Source organism: Strix uralensis, chromosome 9 (genome assembly GCF_047716275.1).
Source record: "Strix uralensis isolate ZFMK-TIS-50842 chromosome 9, bStrUra1, whole genome shotgun sequence".
Classification (NCBI taxonomy): domain Eukaryota; kingdom Metazoa; phylum Chordata; class Aves; order Strigiformes; family Strigidae; genus Strix; species Strix uralensis.
This window is the reverse complement of record NC_133980.1, coordinates 12,382,591-12,400,406: the sequence shown is the minus strand read 5'-3', so window position 1 is coordinate 12,400,406 and position 17,816 is coordinate 12,382,591. Positions and strand designations below refer to the sequence as shown.

At 60.4% G+C, this 17,816-nt stretch overlaps 2 protein-coding genes across 9 annotated transcripts; both read left to right on the top strand.

Moving 5' to 3' along the window:
* Positions 1-1,589: 1,589 nt before the first annotated feature.
* Positions 1,590-4,068, top strand: LOC141946943 (uncharacterized). The gene is made up of 4 exons (XM_074877412.1): positions 1,590-1,637; positions 2,032-2,241; positions 2,960-3,883; positions 4,054-4,068. Exons 3-4 carry the CDS (start codon positions 3,041-3,043, stop codon positions 4,066-4,068), a joined length of 858 nt encoding a protein of 285 aa, XP_074733513.1. The 5' UTR covers positions 1,590-1,637; positions 2,032-2,241; positions 2,960-3,040.
* Positions 3,726-17,617, top strand: MUC4 (mucin 4, cell surface associated). 8 transcript variants are annotated; one of them, XM_074877344.1, is made up of 27 exons: positions 3,726-5,996; positions 6,240-7,211; positions 7,561-7,700; positions 7,907-8,071; positions 8,153-8,308; positions 8,490-8,620; positions 8,855-8,943; positions 9,240-9,416; positions 9,516-9,659; positions 9,771-9,890; positions 10,097-10,299; positions 11,024-11,102; positions 11,315-11,485; positions 11,678-11,779; positions 11,985-12,221; positions 12,536-12,670; positions 12,770-12,948; positions 13,075-13,234; positions 13,331-13,429; positions 14,036-14,218; positions 14,311-14,384; positions 14,700-14,764; positions 15,055-15,254; positions 15,474-15,642; positions 15,729-15,902; positions 16,670-16,779; positions 17,174-17,617. In XM_074877344.1, the coding sequence occupies exons 1-27, from the start codon at positions 4,118-4,120 to the stop codon at positions 17,449-17,451; spliced, it is 6,591 nt and encodes a 2,196-aa protein (XP_074733445.1). In that variant the 5' UTR covers positions 3,726-4,117; the 3' UTR covers positions 17,452-17,617. The 8 variants fall into 8 exon arrangements, 7 of the variants coding, with proteins under 7 accessions (XP_074733445.1, XP_074733444.1, XP_074733442.1 ...); XM_074877343.1 differs by adding an exon at positions 16,867-16,958 and having other exon boundaries at positions 3,726-7,211; positions 16,742-16,779; positions 17,174-17,371; XM_074877341.1 differs by adding an exon at positions 16,867-16,958 and having other exon boundaries at positions 3,726-7,211; positions 17,174-17,371.
* The last annotated feature ends 199 nt before the right edge of the window (positions 17,618-17,816 follow it).

Here is a 17,816-nt window from a genome sequence, read left to right as displayed (position 1 = left end):
GGGTGCAGTTGCTTGCCCACAGCAATGCCCCCATAAAGGGGAGCCCCCACATCAGGGCCCCCCCTTGCCCTCGGTTCCCGGCTGGTGCCTGACTCATGCCCGGGCAGGGAGTGGCGGGTCCCGCGTCGTGCCCGCACCCACGCAAGGGGCGTTGTGCAACCGGATGCCACCGCGCAGCTGGAGCCAGGTGCCGGGGAGGGGGGGCTGTCCCCCATGGGGTCCCAGGCCAGGTGGCAGTGCTAACCCGCCCCACCCAAGTGGGTTCTCTGAGGTGCCACATTGCCACAGCATCAGGAGGGGGTCTCTGTGCAGGTGGGGGAGGACCTCGGTGCCCAAACCCCCCGGGTCTGTGGGCATTGGTGGTACCTGGTCCCCAAGATGCCCTTTGCTCCAGAGCTGGTGTCTTCAGAGGAGAGACCCTGCCACCCACGGTGAGTCACCTGGTGGGAAGGGCTGCCTTGGCATGGCTGTGGCTCCTGCCCCGTGGCAGATGGTACCTGACTATATCACCAATGTGCCATGTGCATCCACAGCTCTGCTCATCTCTGGTCCCCTGGCCCTCCCTGAGCATGGGGACGGGGAGGTTTGCTGGTGCTGCCGTGGGCACAGCCATGCATAGGTGCTTTGGACTCTCCGTGCCTCAGTTTCCCCATCTAAGGTGCAGCTACCATGGTGTGGCAGCCAAGTGGCATGACTACCAGTGAAGCGAGGAAGACACAACACCTTCACCGACTTACTTCCCCTCCTTAAATGATCCTAGAGCTGAGCTAGGCCCTGTGAAGAAGCAAATGTGTGGTTGCCTCAGTGGCCCCACTGGTTCCCTTTCCGTGGCCGCGTGCACCTGGCCTCTGTCCCCAGCAGAAGGTGACCTGCAACTCAGGGCAAGGCCCAGCCCCACCATCCATGCGGGAACAACCGCCCCCCGTCCGGGCTTGCGTAGGTGTTTGCTGTGATGGTACAGATAACCCCTGCACGCAGGTCCCCAGGCGGTGGTGCTGGCAGTGCCAGGAGGGGGGCCAGGGCAGGGTTGACACACAGGACCCTGAGGCGGCAGCGGGAGGCTGTTCCTTCCTTCTTCCTGCTCGGCAGCAAGCCAACCCCTGCCAGGGGTTATCAGCTGTGCGGCCAAGCATGACAGGGACCCGGCAGCAAACGGGTGCGTAGGGGGTGCAGGGCTCAGAGCTGACCCACCCCTCTGAGCAGTGCGGGGGACCCCCGTCCCCCATTGCCATCCCAGGGCCTTTGGGTCAGGTGACTTTGCAGCCCATTGGGTACTCCCCAGGGTTTGGGCACACCAACTTTGGGGTGTCAAACATGGGGTCACGCTGGGAAGAGCCTTAAAACTTCCCATGGTGAAATGGGTGCCCCTCAGCATCAGTGGGTCCCCAGGACTGGGATGTGGCCACCTCTGTGGCAGGCTGTGAGAACACAGAGCATTGGTGCCCCAGGCAGGGCACGTGGCATCTCCGTCCCCCCCCACCCAGGGGAGTGCTCACTGGTGGAGCCACCCCATTGCGTGGCTTCCCTGGGACAGGGAGAGCTGCAGCCCTGTCTGTGCTGCTGAGGAAGCACCATGGGGTGCCACGGCCAGAGGCTGCTCTGGGGCTGGGTGCTGTGGGGGCTCTGGGTGCTGCCAGGTAAGTGCTGGGGTCACCTGCACCACTTCCAGGCTGACTAGGTGGCCAATACAGTCCGGGTGATGGGTGACGGGCTGGGAACAGCTCTCCGGCTGCTCAAATGCTGCAAGTTTGAGTCTGAATGCCCAGCCAGGGTTTGCCCCGTCCGCAGCCTCGGCATGGTGCCCTGTTCGCAGCAGGGGAAGGGGTTGGGGGTTTATGGGTCAGATGGGGGCTCTCACCCGTGGGAAGAGTATCGGTCTTGCTCTCGGCGTTGGTCCGGCTGTAGGTGCTGGGGTGGGGACCAGCCCCAAGGGATGTGGGTGTTCCACAGCAGGGAGAAGGGATGTGGGTGATGGGAACCCTGCGCTGTTTTTTCCCTCATCCTGCCCTCACCTGCCTGCTCTGCTGCCAGCAGAAGCTGGGGAGACGGGGGAGCAGCCCCTTGCCCTTGCGTCAGCCCCAGCAGAGCCGGGCAGTGTCTCCTCCGTGGCCGACAGCACCAGCTCCGAGCTGCCTCCAGACATGGGCATGTGCCAGGCGTTCCCTGCCACTGCAGCCACCCCGTCGGAGCACCCCTCTGCCACCAGAAGGACCATCGCCTCCGCGGGCAGCCACGGCTCAGGTAAGGCCAGCAGGCAGCTGGCTGCAGGCAGGTTCTTGCCTGCTGGGGCTGCAGCGGGGTCGATCCAGCTGGGGCCACCTTGTCTCACCCCACAGGCAGCCTGGTGCCGCAGGTGACGGCAAGAGTGCTGGTCCCTGCCAGGACCAGTGGCAAGCAGGGGGGGCCTCCCAGTGTGGCAGGTCTCCCTGAGGGTCTGGCAACACGAGGCAGCCCCCAGGCAGGGGCAGGGGCTGGGGTCTCCTCTCCAGGCTCTACCAGCCACCTGACCAGCGTCCCTCCAGCTCCCACTGCCACTCAGCATGGGCAGCTTCTGTCCCTGGCACCAACGGGGCATGCAGTGGGTCCTGGCACAGGCGGTGGCAGTGCTGGGCCAGTCACTGCTACATCGTCCCCAGCTCCAGGTGTTCCCGCTGTAATGGGGACAAGCAAACAACCATCAAACAGCAGCACCGCTCCCAAGCAGGCTGTGGAAGTTCCCAGAGTGGCTCTGGACACCATCTCTGGAGAGCCAGTCCTGGGAACAACTGTTCCCATGCAAGAGGGCACTGTGGCTGAGCCACTCATGGGTGCTGCCAGTGCACTGAGAGGTGCCACCCCAGCATCAGGCAGAGGTCTGTCCCCATCAGTGGCACAAGTCACAGCTCTTCAACCAGCATCAGGCACAACAGCATCTTCCTCAGTCACCGGCAAATTGATTGATGCCAATGAGTTGGTGCAGCTCGGTGATGCTGTCACTGCAGAGGGGTCACCAGGGACAGCGTGGACCACGGTGCCATCACTCCCCCAGGATGAACACAGCATGGGGATGTCACCCCCCAGCACCAGCAAGAGCTCTGCTGAGCCACACACAACTGCCATGCTCCTGTCCCAGGAGGTCACGCCAGGCCTGGACGAGGCCACCTCACCTCTGGCCGCAGCAGTCAGCATCTCTCAGAACACAGGCAGCCCTGTGAAGCCGGCAGCAGCCTCAGCCTGCTCTGTCACTGGCCTCCCGGGGGGTCCCCCCCATGCAGCCACAGAGGGATCCAGGATGGAGGCCTCACCCTCTGCAGACCCCACAGGTGCATCCCCAGCAAAGATCACCTTTTCTTCTGCCGCCATTGCCATCGGCGAGGCTATGCAGCCAGGGACACGTGCCTTATCCAACGCCAGCCACAACACCTCGCAGGACTCCCCTGTGTCCCCCACTCAGACACCTCCAGCCCTTTCTCCCCAGCTCCCCAGCGGTGCTGTGCCGGGCACAGGAGAGACACCTCCCCCCAGTCACAGCGTGGCCTCTGGAGCTGCTGGAGATGGGCTGCCTGGAGCCAGCACTGTCACCCGTCCCCAGGTCACCGCATTAGCTCCTGGCACACCGACTACAGTGATGGATGTCACCGCTGCAGAGCGCATCCCCACCACGGCATTCCCAGCTCTGGGAAGCACTGGCACTGAGCTGGTGTCTGTCAGGAGTGAGCCCAGAGCCACAGCAGGCACCACTTCACCAGAGACTAAGGCCACCTCGGTGGGGCTCAGCACGAGGCTGTCCCCACACGCAGCTCCCGATGGCCCTGGAGGTCCCTCTCTGGGGCCCTTTGTGCACTCCACAGCATCTCTGCTCACCCAGACCCCCTCAGCAATCTCTGGGGCCACCACAGCAGAGGTGACTGCAGGCCCATCCCCTGCAGCCAGACCCAGCGTGGCCACACCCTTGTCCCTCACGGGTGCTGGTGGATCAAAGCCAGACAAGGCCCCTCAAGACGCTGCTACATCTTCCCTGGGTGTGTACAGCATTGGGACTGGGCCAGCTGCTCCTCCATCCTCCCTCATTAGCAGCACTCCAATTAGTGAAGCAGGGACGGGAACAGCATCACTGGCCAGTGGCAATGTCACCACAATGCTGCAGGACACTGGAGCCACACCAGCTGTGCTTGATGCATCTCCCAGCCGCAGCCAGCCAGGTCCCATGGTGGGCTTAGCACCCCCGGGAACCGGTGTCACCCCTGGACCTGCACCAGCCCCACCGCTCCAGGCTGGGCCCCAACATGGGACAACACCGGGGGCAGAGACGTGGTCACCCAGCGCTGCACCAGGCACGGGCACGGCCAGGTCAGGCACCCCAGGGGTACCCAGAGCAGCCAGCGTGCCCGTGGCATCACAAGCAGACGTCCCCCCTCTCCTGGAAGGCAGTGCCACTGCAGGGATGGCTCTGGGGGTGTCCCCATCCAGCATCACCCAAGAGATGGCAGCAGACATGTCCCCACTGACCCTGGTCACCCCACTGCCAGCAATGGGTGCTTCAGGCAGCCCCCGCTCTGATGGCAGCACCACAGAGCGAGCAGTGGTGACAGCATCCCTGGAGGTGGACATGGAGGAGAACCCAGGTGCCAGTGCAGCAGGGCCAGCTCCCAGCCACGCGATTGTCACCACCGGGCCATCACCAGAGCCACCTCCCCAAGGGACTGATGCTCCTGAAACCAGGCACCCAGTAGATCTGCCTCTTCTGACTCCTAGGGAGGGTCGCTCGGCCCTGCCGGCTGTGGCTAACCCCAGCCCAACACCGGCCACAACCAGCCCCCTCCGCAATGCCACCGCTGGCAAGACACCCCAGCCTGTGACACTGATGCCCCCTGAAAATGCAGCTGTGGAGAGAGATGGGGGCAGGTCTCAGCTGGCAGGAGATGGCAGAACCACCCAGGCAGCTCCGAGCTCAACTCTGGTTGAAAACACAAGGGTGGGTGCCATTACAGGTACCCCCCTCAGCAGTGACACCGCCCTGGGGACAGCCCCACTGGCATCACCTCCCACCACAGCCAGCGTCTCTGCTCGGCCAAGGGCGGCCGCATCAGACCACAGCTATCGCAGCGCTGAGCCCACCACAGACACGGGCACGGACTTGGACATGGACATAGCTTCTCCCACCACAGGGAATGAGACTGCGGGGCTGCCCCTGGGGCGGCCCACTCCTATGGCTGGGGTGGCAGAGCCAGGCACGGGTGATGCCACCCCCTTGGCACACTCTGCCCTGGACAGTAAAAGCCCTGTGGCAGTGGCCATCATGGACACGGTGTCACCCACCGATCCAGAGCCTTTTATAGCATCTTCCTCTGACCTCGCTCACAGCACTGCTGAGCCAAATGTCAGTGTGTCCCCTTCTGTCCCTGGGAACACCCGTCTGGTGGTGGTGGCACCGTCTGTCACCCCCAGCATCACTGTCACTGATACAGCAGTGGGAGCAGGCGATGCCAGTCTCGACAGGGTCACAACACCACACTCTGCTGTGCTCAGCAGTGCTTCTGCTCCACACAGCCCTCATGTCACCCCGAGGCCATCCCCTGGGACCACCGATAGCACCCATGACCCAGCTTTGAGGGCTCTCAGCCCAGTTGCTGAGGACAAGCCCATGGCTGGGGTCTCCTCACTGGCTGTTGGCCATACACACACATGGGAAACCACAGCCGTCTCCCAGTCAGGTGCTGGGGGTACCACTGCCCGGGTGGACACCACCCACTCTGAGACCGGTGCTGAGGGTGCAGCACCCCCAGCCAGCACCAACAGCACCCATGTGCCTGTCTCCAACACCGCTGGCACAAGCCCAGCCACCACGCCAGCTGCCAGCGTGTCCCCCAGCAGCACCATCCCACCAGCCACCTCAGCCAGCGGGGAGACCTTCGTGATGACCAGGACCACCGCAGCCGTGTCGCCTGCCACAGCGAAGGCCACCAGCACCAGCAGTGACCTGTCCCTCGCTGTGACGCACGAGGAGGCAGGCGGAGGTGGGCAACCTGTCCTATCCCCAGCAGCGCGTACCCCCTCAGTAGAGACAACTGCCGGGTCCTGGGCTGTGCTTGGTCCCAGCCCTGCTGTCACGGTGCCCAGTTCACCCCTCCCCAGCCTGCACAGCCCAGCAGAGGAGCCAGCAACAGCCCCCTCGTCCCTGCTGGGTGTTGGTGCAACCGGGGAGCCGGCAGACAGACAGGCACCCCCGGAGCTGGCAACAGGCGTCACTTCTCCCACAGCCACCAGTAACCGTGCCACGGGACAGGCAGCGAGTACGTCACCTCCTGGCTTCCAGACATCTCTAGGGGCACCTGCCTTGGGGGAGAAAACAGCCATCACTGCAGGCAGCACCACATCCATCGCTGCAGGCAGCACCAAACCCATCACTGCAGGCAGCACCACAGGCATCGCTGCAGGTACCACCACATCCATTGCTGCAGGGACCACTGCAGCCATCACTGCAGGCAGCATCACATCTATTGCTGCAGGCAGCACCACAGCCATCACTGCAGGCAGCACCACAGCCATCACTGCAGGCAGCACAGTGGCCATCATGGCAAGCAGCACCACAGGCATCACTGCAGGCAGCAGCACCATGGCCATCGCTTCAGGCAGCACCACAGGCATAGCTGCAGGCAGCACCAAACCCATCACTGCAGGCAGCACCACAGGCATCGCTGCAGGCAGCACCACAACCATTGCTGCAAGCAGCACCACAGGCATTGCTGCAGGCAACACCAAACCCTTCACTGCAGGCAGTACCACAGGCATCTCTGCAGGCAGCACCACAGCCATCACTGCAGGCAGCACAGCAGCCATCGCTGCAGGCAGCACCACAGGTATCGCTGCAGGCAGCACCATGGCCATCACTGCAGGCAGCACCACATCCATCGCTGCAGGCAGCACTGCAGCCATCACTGCAGGCAGCACCACAGATATTGCTGCAGGCAGCACCATGGTCATCACTGCAGGCAGCACTGTGGCAGTTGCACGCACAGCCCCAGCGAGCCCAGCCAAGGATGCAGGTGGCCTCCTGGCCCAAGGCACCACAGCACCAGGGAGACCACCAGCCACCACCAGCCCTGCTGTCTCCCTGGCTTCTGCCTTTGGGACACAGAGGGGACCAGCCACAACACCAAGCACGTCTGCCCACACCACTGCTGGCCACAGAAATCCTGCCCCTGAGCCTCCACCCACCCACAAGCTTATCAGTAAGTAGATTTTCTTCTTCCCAAAGCAAAGAGCAGGAAGGGGTTTTCAGCCAACCAAGCACCATGATGACTTGGGGTACAGCCTGGTCCTGGGTGACTCAGCTGCATTGCACGTTGGGATGCCAGATTCACAGGGAACAGTGAAATAGGACATCTGAGAGCATCCTATTTCAAGTTAAAAGCTGGGTTAAAAATTGGGTTACAAGCCTTCAGAGTGCTGGTGCAAACGGGAGGGGATCACAGGCACAGCATCCCAACGGCAAGCAGGCGAGTTTTCCCTGGCTGCAGGAAGGATGGAGCAGACATTAATGGTTTTTCACCTTTTTGATTAATCTCTTGTTCATATCAGTGCCATCGGCTTTGCTCTATCCCTTCGGCATGGAGGGAGGGGACCAAGAGTGTGTTCAGAGGATGGTGGATTTTAACTGCCCCCTATTCAAGCCAGAGATTGGGTTCCCCTTCGGAAAGTCGCTGCGGGATGCTCTCTATGTGAGTTACCCCCTCACCAAGCACATAAGGGATGTGCAGCCTCTTTGGTAGAAAAAACCCCCACGTAAATGGAGCAGAAACCAAATTTTATCTGAATGTTATTTTTTTTGCAATTTAAAATGGCTGGTTTCTGCTCACCCATGGAGGCTAAAAGCCATCCCAGGAGTTGCCTGGGATGTCAGCAAATAACAAGTTATTTTGGTTAGTTTACAGATAACGGACAGATCATTTTCCCACCCACGGACAACTATGTCCCCTCCAACCCCAACCCACCTCCCCAGGGCTTCAGCGGCCAGGAGGCTTTGCCGATGGTGGCTGCCTTCTGGGATGATGCAGATTTCTCCCAGGGTGTCGGCACCACCTGGTACCAGGTCAGAGCCACCAACAAAGTTCTCCCGGGAGAGCCCAACTTCCAGCTCACCCATTTAACCCTCTCTCTTCCCAACCGGCAGGAGTACTCCACCCTCAGTTCTACCCGAGACCCTCTTGTCCATGATGTGGAAGCAAAGATTGAGAAATACCTGAAAACCCCCTACGTGGCAAAATGGACCTTGAAGGTGACGTGGGAGAAGGCTCCGGCATACCCATCCCGGTGGGATGACACTCAGGTGAGCAGTGGGGTACCCAGGTGACAGAGGGGACGGTCACCAGCGATGGCCAGGGTAGGATTGGGCTGCTGGTCTCCCATGGCTTGATGAGGGTGTTTCAGTTCTCACCGCCTCAGTCTGTGCTGTGGGGGAATCAGAGGAGGCTTTTGGGGTGCTAAGGGGATGCCTTGGGTTTCTCCAGACGAACACCTACCAGGCGGTCCTCACCACCGATGGGAACCGTTCCTTTGCTCTGCTGCTCTACCAGGACAGAGGGATGCGCTGGGACTACACCAAGCTGGCTGCGGGCAACGTGCTGATTGGCTTCTCCAGGTGCTGTGAACATGTGTGGCTGCGTTTTGGGGCAGGAGGGATTTCTCCCAGCACTATTTTGGGACTATCAGAGATATTATCCCCAGGAGAGCCCAGCTCCCATCTCCAGAACAACCCTGTCCCATTTAAACCCTCCCTCCTGCAAACCGCAGCAGTTCCCACCCCAGCTGCTCTATGGGGAGCAGAGGAGGGTTGTGATGGGAGAGTGACCCCAAACCTTCCCTCTCCATACAGCGGTGATGGCTATGCCAAAAATAACGAGCTGACTCAAAAGCCACCAGCTGTCAAGTACCGACCTGACCAGTACAGCAGCGCTGGCACCGGTATGGCACTGGGGAGCTCTCGGGCGGGTGGGGATGGAGGGACCCAAGTGCTCCGTGCCAGGAGCATGTCCCCAGCACACACCCCTGTGAGGCGATGGTCCAGCGAAGCCACCGGGCAATGCTGGCCACTAAGAACAGAGCACGGATGTCCCATGTCCTGCTGTGGCTTGCCACGGCCACACTGGCTCTAGAGGGAGCCTGGAGACCTCATGTGAGGTCAGTGGCCGGGCACGGTTGTCCCATGGGATCCCCCTCAGCACAAGGCAAGCTGTGCTGTTCTCCGGTTGCTCCCCCAGATGTGCGCGGGCTGTGGATATACAGGCTGGACACTCGCTCCCGGGTGAACTACAGGCTGCGGTGCCTGGTGTGGCTGGACGCAGAGCCAGCGCCGGCCACCTGGAATGCCCAGTTGCCACCATGCCCCTGCTCCTGGCCTCAGGCAGAGCTGGACCCCCGCTACCGCCAGAGCAGAGGTGCCAAGCATGGGCCCCCAGGGCCAGCTGCGGGGTGGGGGGATGGAAGGGCGTCCCCTCCTGCGCTGGGGGTGGCCATGATCCCTCCCACCATTTCAGGCCCAGCGGACACCTCCGTGAGGATGCTGCGCACTGCGTCACCCAACCCGGCTGGAGCCGGCGTGCGGTGTCTGTACCGAGATAAGAGCTTGCTCGAAGGCTGGCAGGAGAGAGCATGGAGCCTCCCCATCCACCCTGCCGCTGGTAAGTGGGCACTGACACTCCCTCACCCTAAAACATCGCGAGCACCGATTGCTCTGCAGGTGCAGTGGGGACCCCGACATCCCCCCGACTCCCAGCCACCTTCCTCCGCAGATGGGGAGCTGGAGGCATTTGACTGGTGCTGCCAGCGCGTGGAGAAGCCCCTGTTCTGCACCAGGTTTGCTGAGAAGAGACCGAGGGTCGGCTGTGAGGGATATGTGCCACCCACCCCTGGTGAGTCCCCAGAGAGTACTCCTCTGTGCCAGAGTGCTGAGTGGGTGGCACAGCCATAGGTGGACCCCATATATTAACCACACTTTGCAGCATCCCAGTGAGGACTGTTGAGCCCAGTGCGGCACCACAGTTCTCCTCCATGCAATGACAATAGCACTTGCTTTTCTTCCCCCCCCCAAAATGTCTCCATCTCCTTTGGACCCCAGCTGGTGCCTTCGGGGACCCCCACATCACCACCCTGGATGGACTCACCTATACCTTCAATGGGCTCGGGGACTTTGTCCTGCTGCTGGCCAGCGATGCCCAGACCAGCTTCGTGCTGCATGGGCGCACAGCCCAGACTGGTACAGCCCAGGCCACCAACTTCATGGCCTTCGCTGCCCAGTACATCTCTGCCATCACCACAACAGTGAGTAGGAGCGACCTGGGTATCAGTTTGAGCTTTTAATGGGAGAGACCCCTCTGGCAGGTTAGGCATCACCTCTGCATCACCTACAAGTGGCCTGGACCCAAGGATCATCCCCTTTCCTCTTCCTGCCACCTGCCATGGCCCCAACAAAGTGCTAATAGTGGTGCGTTGAACTAAGACTAATGAGACACAGTTCTAACACCTCTTGCAAGCTGGCCAGCAAGGGCCTGGAGCTCTGCAGGAACATGGTCTGCTCCACCCTCTTCATTGCACACCCTTCATCCAGACCACCAGTCTTCTCCGGACACCTTAACACAAGCACATACGCTTCCTTGCTTTGCAGAATTGCTCCCCACACCCATTTCAGTAAGCAAAATCTCCTGGTGTCACCAGAAGTAGCCATTGAGCAGCATGAGGAGGGGGCTCAGAGCCTGGAGCCCACCAGCACAGCTCTCCATGCTGCCACAGTCAGCAGAGCAATGGTGGCAGCCTGTGCATGCCCCTTGCCAGCAGTGGCAGGGGCAGCTGTCCTCTTCTGTGCAACCATCAAAGCTGGTTTATCATGTGTTTGCTAGGGTGAAGAGCATGTCAACATGACCCCCGGGGCTGGCCTCTCTGCCGGGGCTGGAAGAGGACAGGGTTTAGCTTGAGTGTCCCCAGCATGGGGGTACAGCAAGAAGGGATGAGCAGAGGGGCTGACTGGGACATCCACCATGATTTGCAGGTTGAGTGGACCTTGGGGAGCCAGGGTGACATCCAAGTCCTCCTGAACAATGAAACCATCCAGTTTTCCTATTCCCAAGGTGAGCAGGATGTGCTGTTAGATGTTAAATGTATCTGGAGGGGACAAGGGGTGTTACCACCCCATAGGGACCAGCACTGCCCAACATAAGGGCAGCCACCCTGAGTTCCACATTTCCTGCCTGCACCCTGTCTCTGACTCAGCCAGGGTGGATGGGGAACACTCAGGGGCATTGTTTCAAAACTCAGCCTTGAGTGTGCTCTCCTCTTGCAGACATGGATGCTGAGGTGTACTACAGCCCTGGTGTCCTGCTGGTCAACGTCTCCTCCGTCACAGCCATCTTTGATGGGGCCATCGCTGTCTCCATCTCAGCCACCTCCGGGATCCTCAGCGTGGTCTGCAGCCTTCCTGATCGGTACCGCAATAGCACCAAGGGCCTCCTGGGTGAGGACTTCTGACACCACTGCAGAGCCTGGGTGCCAAGTCCCCTTCCCACTCTAAAGCAGGCTGGAAAATGCTGGGGGAACATGCTTGTGAGGGCAGGGACCCCTGAGTCTAAACTAAACACTGGCCAGCACCAGAGAGGAGGTCAGCCCCAGCATGGGGGACTCCAGTCCTCTGGTGATGCTCCACCAGGTGTGTGGGACCATGACCCCGCAGATGACTTCCAGATGCCGAATGGTACCAGCATCCCTGTGAACAGCAGCGAGGAGGAGATCTACAGCTACGGGATGACCTGTATGTCCAGGCTCAGGCTCCACATTGATGATCCCCTAATTCCTACACCTTCTGGCTATTCTTTGGCTGGAGACAGTTAGACACTTGCCTGAGCAAAATGATGCCAGGGAAGCCCTTTGGCTCCTCACTGCTCCGTGGAAATGAGCCCTAAAATATAACAAACCTTAAAAACCCAAGGCTGTACCCATGGTGTGCTCTCTTGCAGGGGCTGTTGCAGAGCAAAACCTGTTTGCTCAGTCTCTGGACTCACCAGTAATGAACTTCACACCCATCTTCTTGTCTCGGCTGCGGCAGGAGAACGAAAGCCAGTACCAGCTGGCAGCTTTGCAGTGCCATGGCAGCAAGGAGTGCATCTACGATTCGCTGAGCACAGGGGACGTGGCCCTGGGCCTGGCCACCCAGAGCCTCGTGGCCGACTTCCAGCAGAAGAAGACTGTACTCAGTAAGTGGACCAGATCCTCACCTCTGAGGGGGCATGGCTTGGGTAACCAGGCAGCGCCCTGATCCCTCCCTGGGCTCTCTTTCTCCATGTGAGGCAGGAGAGCAGACACCAAGGTTGTGGAGTTGCATTGCCCGGCTGGCTGCTCTCCAAGCCTGGGAGATGCCATCACGCTGTGCAACACAAGGGCCTTGTTGGTGGGCAATCACGGCAGCGTCTGCCTGGGGTCCCATCTTCACCAGGAGGGACTCACAGCCAAGGGGTGCCAAGGCCACGTAGAAAACCACCAGCTGTGTGCTGTGCTGCTCTTTCCTCAGATGCCTTCCCTCCCGTCATCACCGGTGACACATCACTCACAGCCTTCAGGACAGAAAGGGTCAGGAGGCAGTACCATGCTGTGGGGGTGGGCGCACGCTTTGTGTCCCACGTCTCGCAAGAGCTCAACATATCTGGTAAGGAAGGAGAGATGGGGCAGCTGGGATGGGGACACACTGGCCACCCAGCCCCTTTTCTCTGCCACCTCCTCTAACTCCCACCTCTCCTCCTGGCAGAGAGTGGCACCCTGACGTGGGAGCCCCACAGCACGGCCCCGCTCACCATCAGCCTGGAGGCCGTTGGGTCCAACAATCTCTCCGCCCTCCTTCAGCTTCGCTTCACCCTTTGCAGCTGCAGCAGGAGCCAGGAGTGTGACTACAGCGATAGCATCACCCTCGGGGGGTCCTCCCTGCAGGTAGTGTGCTGGAAAACTCCTCCGGTGACACACCGTGCCTGTCCCCATGCCAGCTGCACTGGCTATCTTGTCTGTACACACATCCTCCTCGTGTCCCCTAAGCCAGTGTCACCATCCCCTTCACAGCTGGCAGCCTGCAGGTGTGAGGGCGGCTACTCGGGTCCCTTCTGCCAGGACCCTCCGGACCCCTGCACCCAGGGATGCTTCCCCGGCGTGGGCTGTGACTCGCATGCTGGCTGTGGCCCCTGTCCGGCTGGCCTGACTGGTGACGGGCGGCACTGCTCAGGTGATGAGGGCTTCTCATGGCCACCGGGAACCCAGGGTGCCTGCGGGACCCTGGCCCAGGTATTTCTCCCGGTGCCATGCTGCATTGCCTCAGCAGATATCGACGAGTGCGCGCAGGGGACAGTGTGCCCAGGGAACACCACCTGCACCAACACGGTGGGAAGCTTTGTCTGCTCCTGCCCAGCCGGTGAGGAGGGTGAGTATGGGCACCCTGGTGTGCATGGTCCTCGTCCCTGTCACCCCAGGGCCTCGGTGGAAGAGGGGTCCCACGGGAACCAACTTGGCTGGAGAGGAGAGGTGAGGATTGGAGGGGGAGCTGGCTGAGCTCTGTACCCCAACCCTTGCTGTCCTTAACAGAAGGGACCAGAGTCCAGCCACTCCTCATGGTACCAGGCTGCAGATCTCACTAACCCACCTGGAAGGGAAACTTTTCCAGTGCATTCTCTTTGAGAAAAAAAATAATGTCATCCCATCAAAGTTCAAATGTACATGCAGAGGGAGGGGGGCTAAAATCAAATTCTGTTTCAGATGGCTGTGGTGGGGTTGGGGTGATGGTTTTTGCTCCTGTTCTAATGTAGCAGGCTGGGATTTCACAAGGGCAAAAGGCTCCAGCTGGGAAGAGGCAGTACAGGGCTTTTCCCTGAGGATCTGAATTTATACTAAAAGTCCTAATGCATAAACAAAAAACCCAAAACTTGGAAGAAAGGCATTACAGAGCGGCTCAGGGTGGATTAGTGCGCTGGGGCTCTGCCCCTGCAGCCAGGCTCATGCCTCTACCTGGCCTGGGGTCCCTGTCCTGCAGGCAAGGGACCAGGCTGTGGCTCAGCCTGCGGCTCCCACTCCTGCCCCGAGGGGTACTGCAGCAACGGGGGACTCTGCCGCCTGCACCCCATCACCTGCACCCCCACCTGTACCTGTCCCCCAGCTTTCACCGACCAGCGCTGCCTGGTGGCAGGGGGGGATTTTCGGCCGCTGCCCAGTGCAGGTGGGTGCCTGTGCTCCGTGGGGGGTGAACCCCAACCCCACTCACCCTGGTCCTGGGATGCCAGAGCCACAACTGCCACTTTCCCCTGGCAGATCTCCCCCGGAGAAGTGTCCAGCTGCGGGTCAGGACGTTGCAAAATGCCACTGCTGAGGAAGTCAACAGCACTGTATGGCACCAGAGGGGATGGGCTCAGGGAGGGGGATTCACTGGCACACCGGGCAGCATGGCAGTGTGGGGTGCCCATGCATCCCTCTCCTGCGGGATCCCCGGGGATCCAGCGGATCTGCAGGGCCAGAGGGAGGCAGCACCAGCTGCGTGATGCCAGCTGCAGCCATGGCCATGTGCCAGGTCCCCAGCACACGAACAAAAGGCCAGAGCAGCCCTTGGTGCTTGGCCATGATGCCCACATTGCTTTTCATCCTCTCCCCGCACTGGTGCCACCCTGCCCTCCCCTAATGCCCTCCTGCTCCCCCTGCCACAGGTCTCGGCCATCCTGGACTCCCTGGAGGTAAAGGCTTTCCAGAGCAACACCAACATTACCCAGATGTGAGTCAGTTTTGGAATGGCCCCGTGCCCACCCCAGGGAGCTGGTGGGGCAGGGCTGGGCATGGGGCCACAGGGTTTGGAACACAAAGGACGTTTTCCCCCACCCCAGAGTCTGTTTTACCAGCCCTGATGCTGAAAAACCCTTGGAGACACAAGCTTCTTTGTATCTTCCATCTCCTGCTTTGTCCCTTCTTTACCACCCCCCAAATGGGGAAACTGAAGCATGATGAGGTTCAGTCACTCTGTGATGCAGCAGAAGCTCTGCATTCAGCCCTGTCTTTTCCCCACAGGACAGACAGCGATGGCTTCACCTTCGTAGTGGTGTCTGAGTTCGCCTATGACAGCCGTGGCACCATCATCCGCTTCCTGAACAAGGAGCTGCTGGGGGCCATCACCGATGCCTTCAACAGGCAGCGGAGGCAGCGGGAGGCAGGCACACACCTCCCCTTCCAGCACCTGCACCGGGAGAACGTCACTGACCTGGTGAAGTGTGAGTTGCTCCTGGCACTGAGCTGGGGAGCCCAGGAGGAGCACCCCACTGTCCCCATTGTCCCCATCACCCTGCGTGCCTTGGGATTTGGGTAACACCTGCAGGAGAGGTGGGTGGGTGGCAATCCCTACCCCAGGCATGGATCCAGCCCAGGGAGTCCTGGGGAAGCATCAAGGGGTGATGCTGCTGTGTGGCTGAACACATGCCTTCCCTCCCCAGTGACAGTGGCTGAGCTGAGGCGCTATTTTCCATGTGGTCTGTATGGCTACAAAGGCTACCAGCTCCACTACGTGGGGACCGTCGGCTTCGTCTGCATCTCCCCTTGCAAGACAGGCTACTGCCAGCACGGCAGCCGGTGCCAGCACCTGCTTGAGGGGCCCACATGCAGGTAGCAGCAGTGCCAGGGGCAGACGAGGCCACCCAGCATGGCTGCTTCTCCCCACAGCATCACCGCTCCTCTCTCCCCATCCACAGCTGCCTCCCCTTCTCCATCTTCTCACCCGCTGGTGCCCGGTGCGAGTGGCTGGCCGTCAGCCTCACCGCCTTCATCGGCATCTTGCTGGGAGCCCTGGCTCTGCTCTGCCTCCTGCTCGCCACTGCCTGCCTGGCCTTGCACCTCTGCCGCCGGCACCGCCGCCGGCACCGAGGGTGAGCCATGGGCTGGACCCACGCCGGGGTGGGTGCTGTGGGTGTGGCAGGAAAGGAGGTTGGGTGTCAGGAAAGACAACTGGTGGGAAATCCATCTCTGGAAGATCCATCACTGGTGGGACCCATCTGGCCTGGGCAGGGGGAGCCTACCCTGGGGAAGGGACTGGGCTGGGTGATCTTTTAGTATCTTCCAGCCCCTTTCCCAGTCATCTGCTGCTCAGGGGTGCGATAACATCAGTGGGTTGAACATTAGCTTCCCTTTTTCCCCCATGTCAGGGAATATTTGCATTTCTTCCTCACCCCACCCAGTGCTTGATTACAGATGGGCTTTCTATTTAATTTTAATTTGAATACCATCCAAATTATTTCCACTGGAATTCACATTGGTCTGGAGCAAGCATAAGGTGGTTGCAGGATTGGGCCTTGCTTTCCTGCAGATCAGGGAGTTAGCAGATCGCTGACGAGGTGCAAGGCTGGGGTGGAAGCACCAGCATCTCCTTCCCTCCTCCCCAGCCCTTGGTCCCAGCGTGGCATCCACACTCAGGGGAAGCTCAGTGCCCCAAGCCCCCCACGCCGGTTGGAGCTGTGTCCTGCCTTTGCTGCGGCTCCCTCCCTACCCTGGAGCCGGGGCTCTCTGGGAAGCGCTTCTTCATTTGCACTTGTGGCAAGGCGAGAAATTGTGTGTGCACAACTGGGGCTTTTCCCCCTCTCACAGCCCCATCTTGCTCCCACACTCAGTCACTGTTTCCCTCTGCCATCCAACCCAGGCACCAGGACCAGGCAGGGGATCTCCCAGCCCCTCCTGACTTGTCATCCCCTTCCTGCTCCCTCCCTCCCAGGGCTAAGGAGACCTTCTGGAGGCCACGGACCTTCTCCTGTGAGTACATCCCTGCAAAACCCAACCCCACCCCAGCTCTGCTTCACCCCAGTCTTCTTCGAGCTCTGCTCATCTTCCCCACTCCAGCTCTGATGATGGCAGGAGAGCGAACAGAGCCCACCCACTCCCCAGAAAGGCGTTGGGAACCACAGCTCCAGGCCATCGATCCCTCAGTCCAGGTCTGCTTAGCAGTTATTGTCCCCATGGAGGGGTCATGGGCTGGGGACTGATGTCCTGGCCCTGTGCCTCAAAGATGTTTGGGAGTCGTGCCTTGTCCCGGAGCATCAGGGATGCTTTGGCTGGTGTTGGGGTCTGTGCTGCTGCCTGAGCTTGTAGCAAAGAGCAGAGCCCATGCAGCGCCAACAGCACGGTGTGGCCTCTCCTTCCTTTACAGATAAGGATCCAGAGACCCCACGTCAGGCCTCCGAGCCAGCCCCCCCAGCAGCCCTAGCCTGCCACCAGTCCTGCCCCGGCACCTCCAGGCTCATGGAGGAGCCAGCCACTGCTGCCGGCCCCGGGAACCGCGCCTGTGTGGAGGCAGAGGACAGGCACCTGCCTTTAGGGGTCTGGTCTTTGTGGGAGGATTCAATCTGGAGGAGGGGGTTTTTTTTGAATGAAAAATGTCTTTTTTCTGTTGGGTGGCCAAAGCAAGAAAATTTCAGCTTCCCCTGAGGACCTGCAGAGGCAACCAGGATAGTCCTTGGGTGTGTCTGCACCAGGGTATGCCCTAGTGCAATGTAACTGGACCTGGCCGAGCCACTGACAGCAGAGTCAGGTGGGGCAATGCAGTGATTATAACCCATTAGGAACAAAATAGAATAAAACAAAAATTACAGCATGCTGCCGAGTAAGTTGCCTGCATCCCATGGTGCCCATGCACCAGCCCTGCTTCCCTGTTGCTGACCTCTCAAGTTCTTGGTTTCTACTGGTCCCATCCACAAGTCCAAAGAGAAGATGGATGTAGTCTTCTGTTGCCGCATCCCTTCATCCCCGTTGCAAAGCCGCAAGTCTCCCTCACCGCTCTCCCCAGGCACCAC

Coding starts and splice junctions, on each gene's coding strand:
- LOC141946943 (XM_074877412.1), top strand. CDS start 3,041: ATGGGGATGTCACCCCCCAGCACCAGCAAGAGCTCTGCTGAGCCACAC.
- MUC4 (XM_074877338.1), top strand. CDS start 4,118: ATGCTGCAGGACACTGGAGCCACACCAGCTGTGCTTGATGCATCTCCC. Junction 8,309..8,489: donor CCCGGTGGGATGACACTCAG/GTGAGCAGTGGG, acceptor GGGTTTCTCCAG/ACGAACACCTACCAGGCGGT. Junction 12,949..13,074: donor TCGGGGGGTCCTCCCTGCAG/GTAGTGTGCTGG, acceptor TCCCCTTCACAG/CTGGCAGCCTGCAGGTGTGA.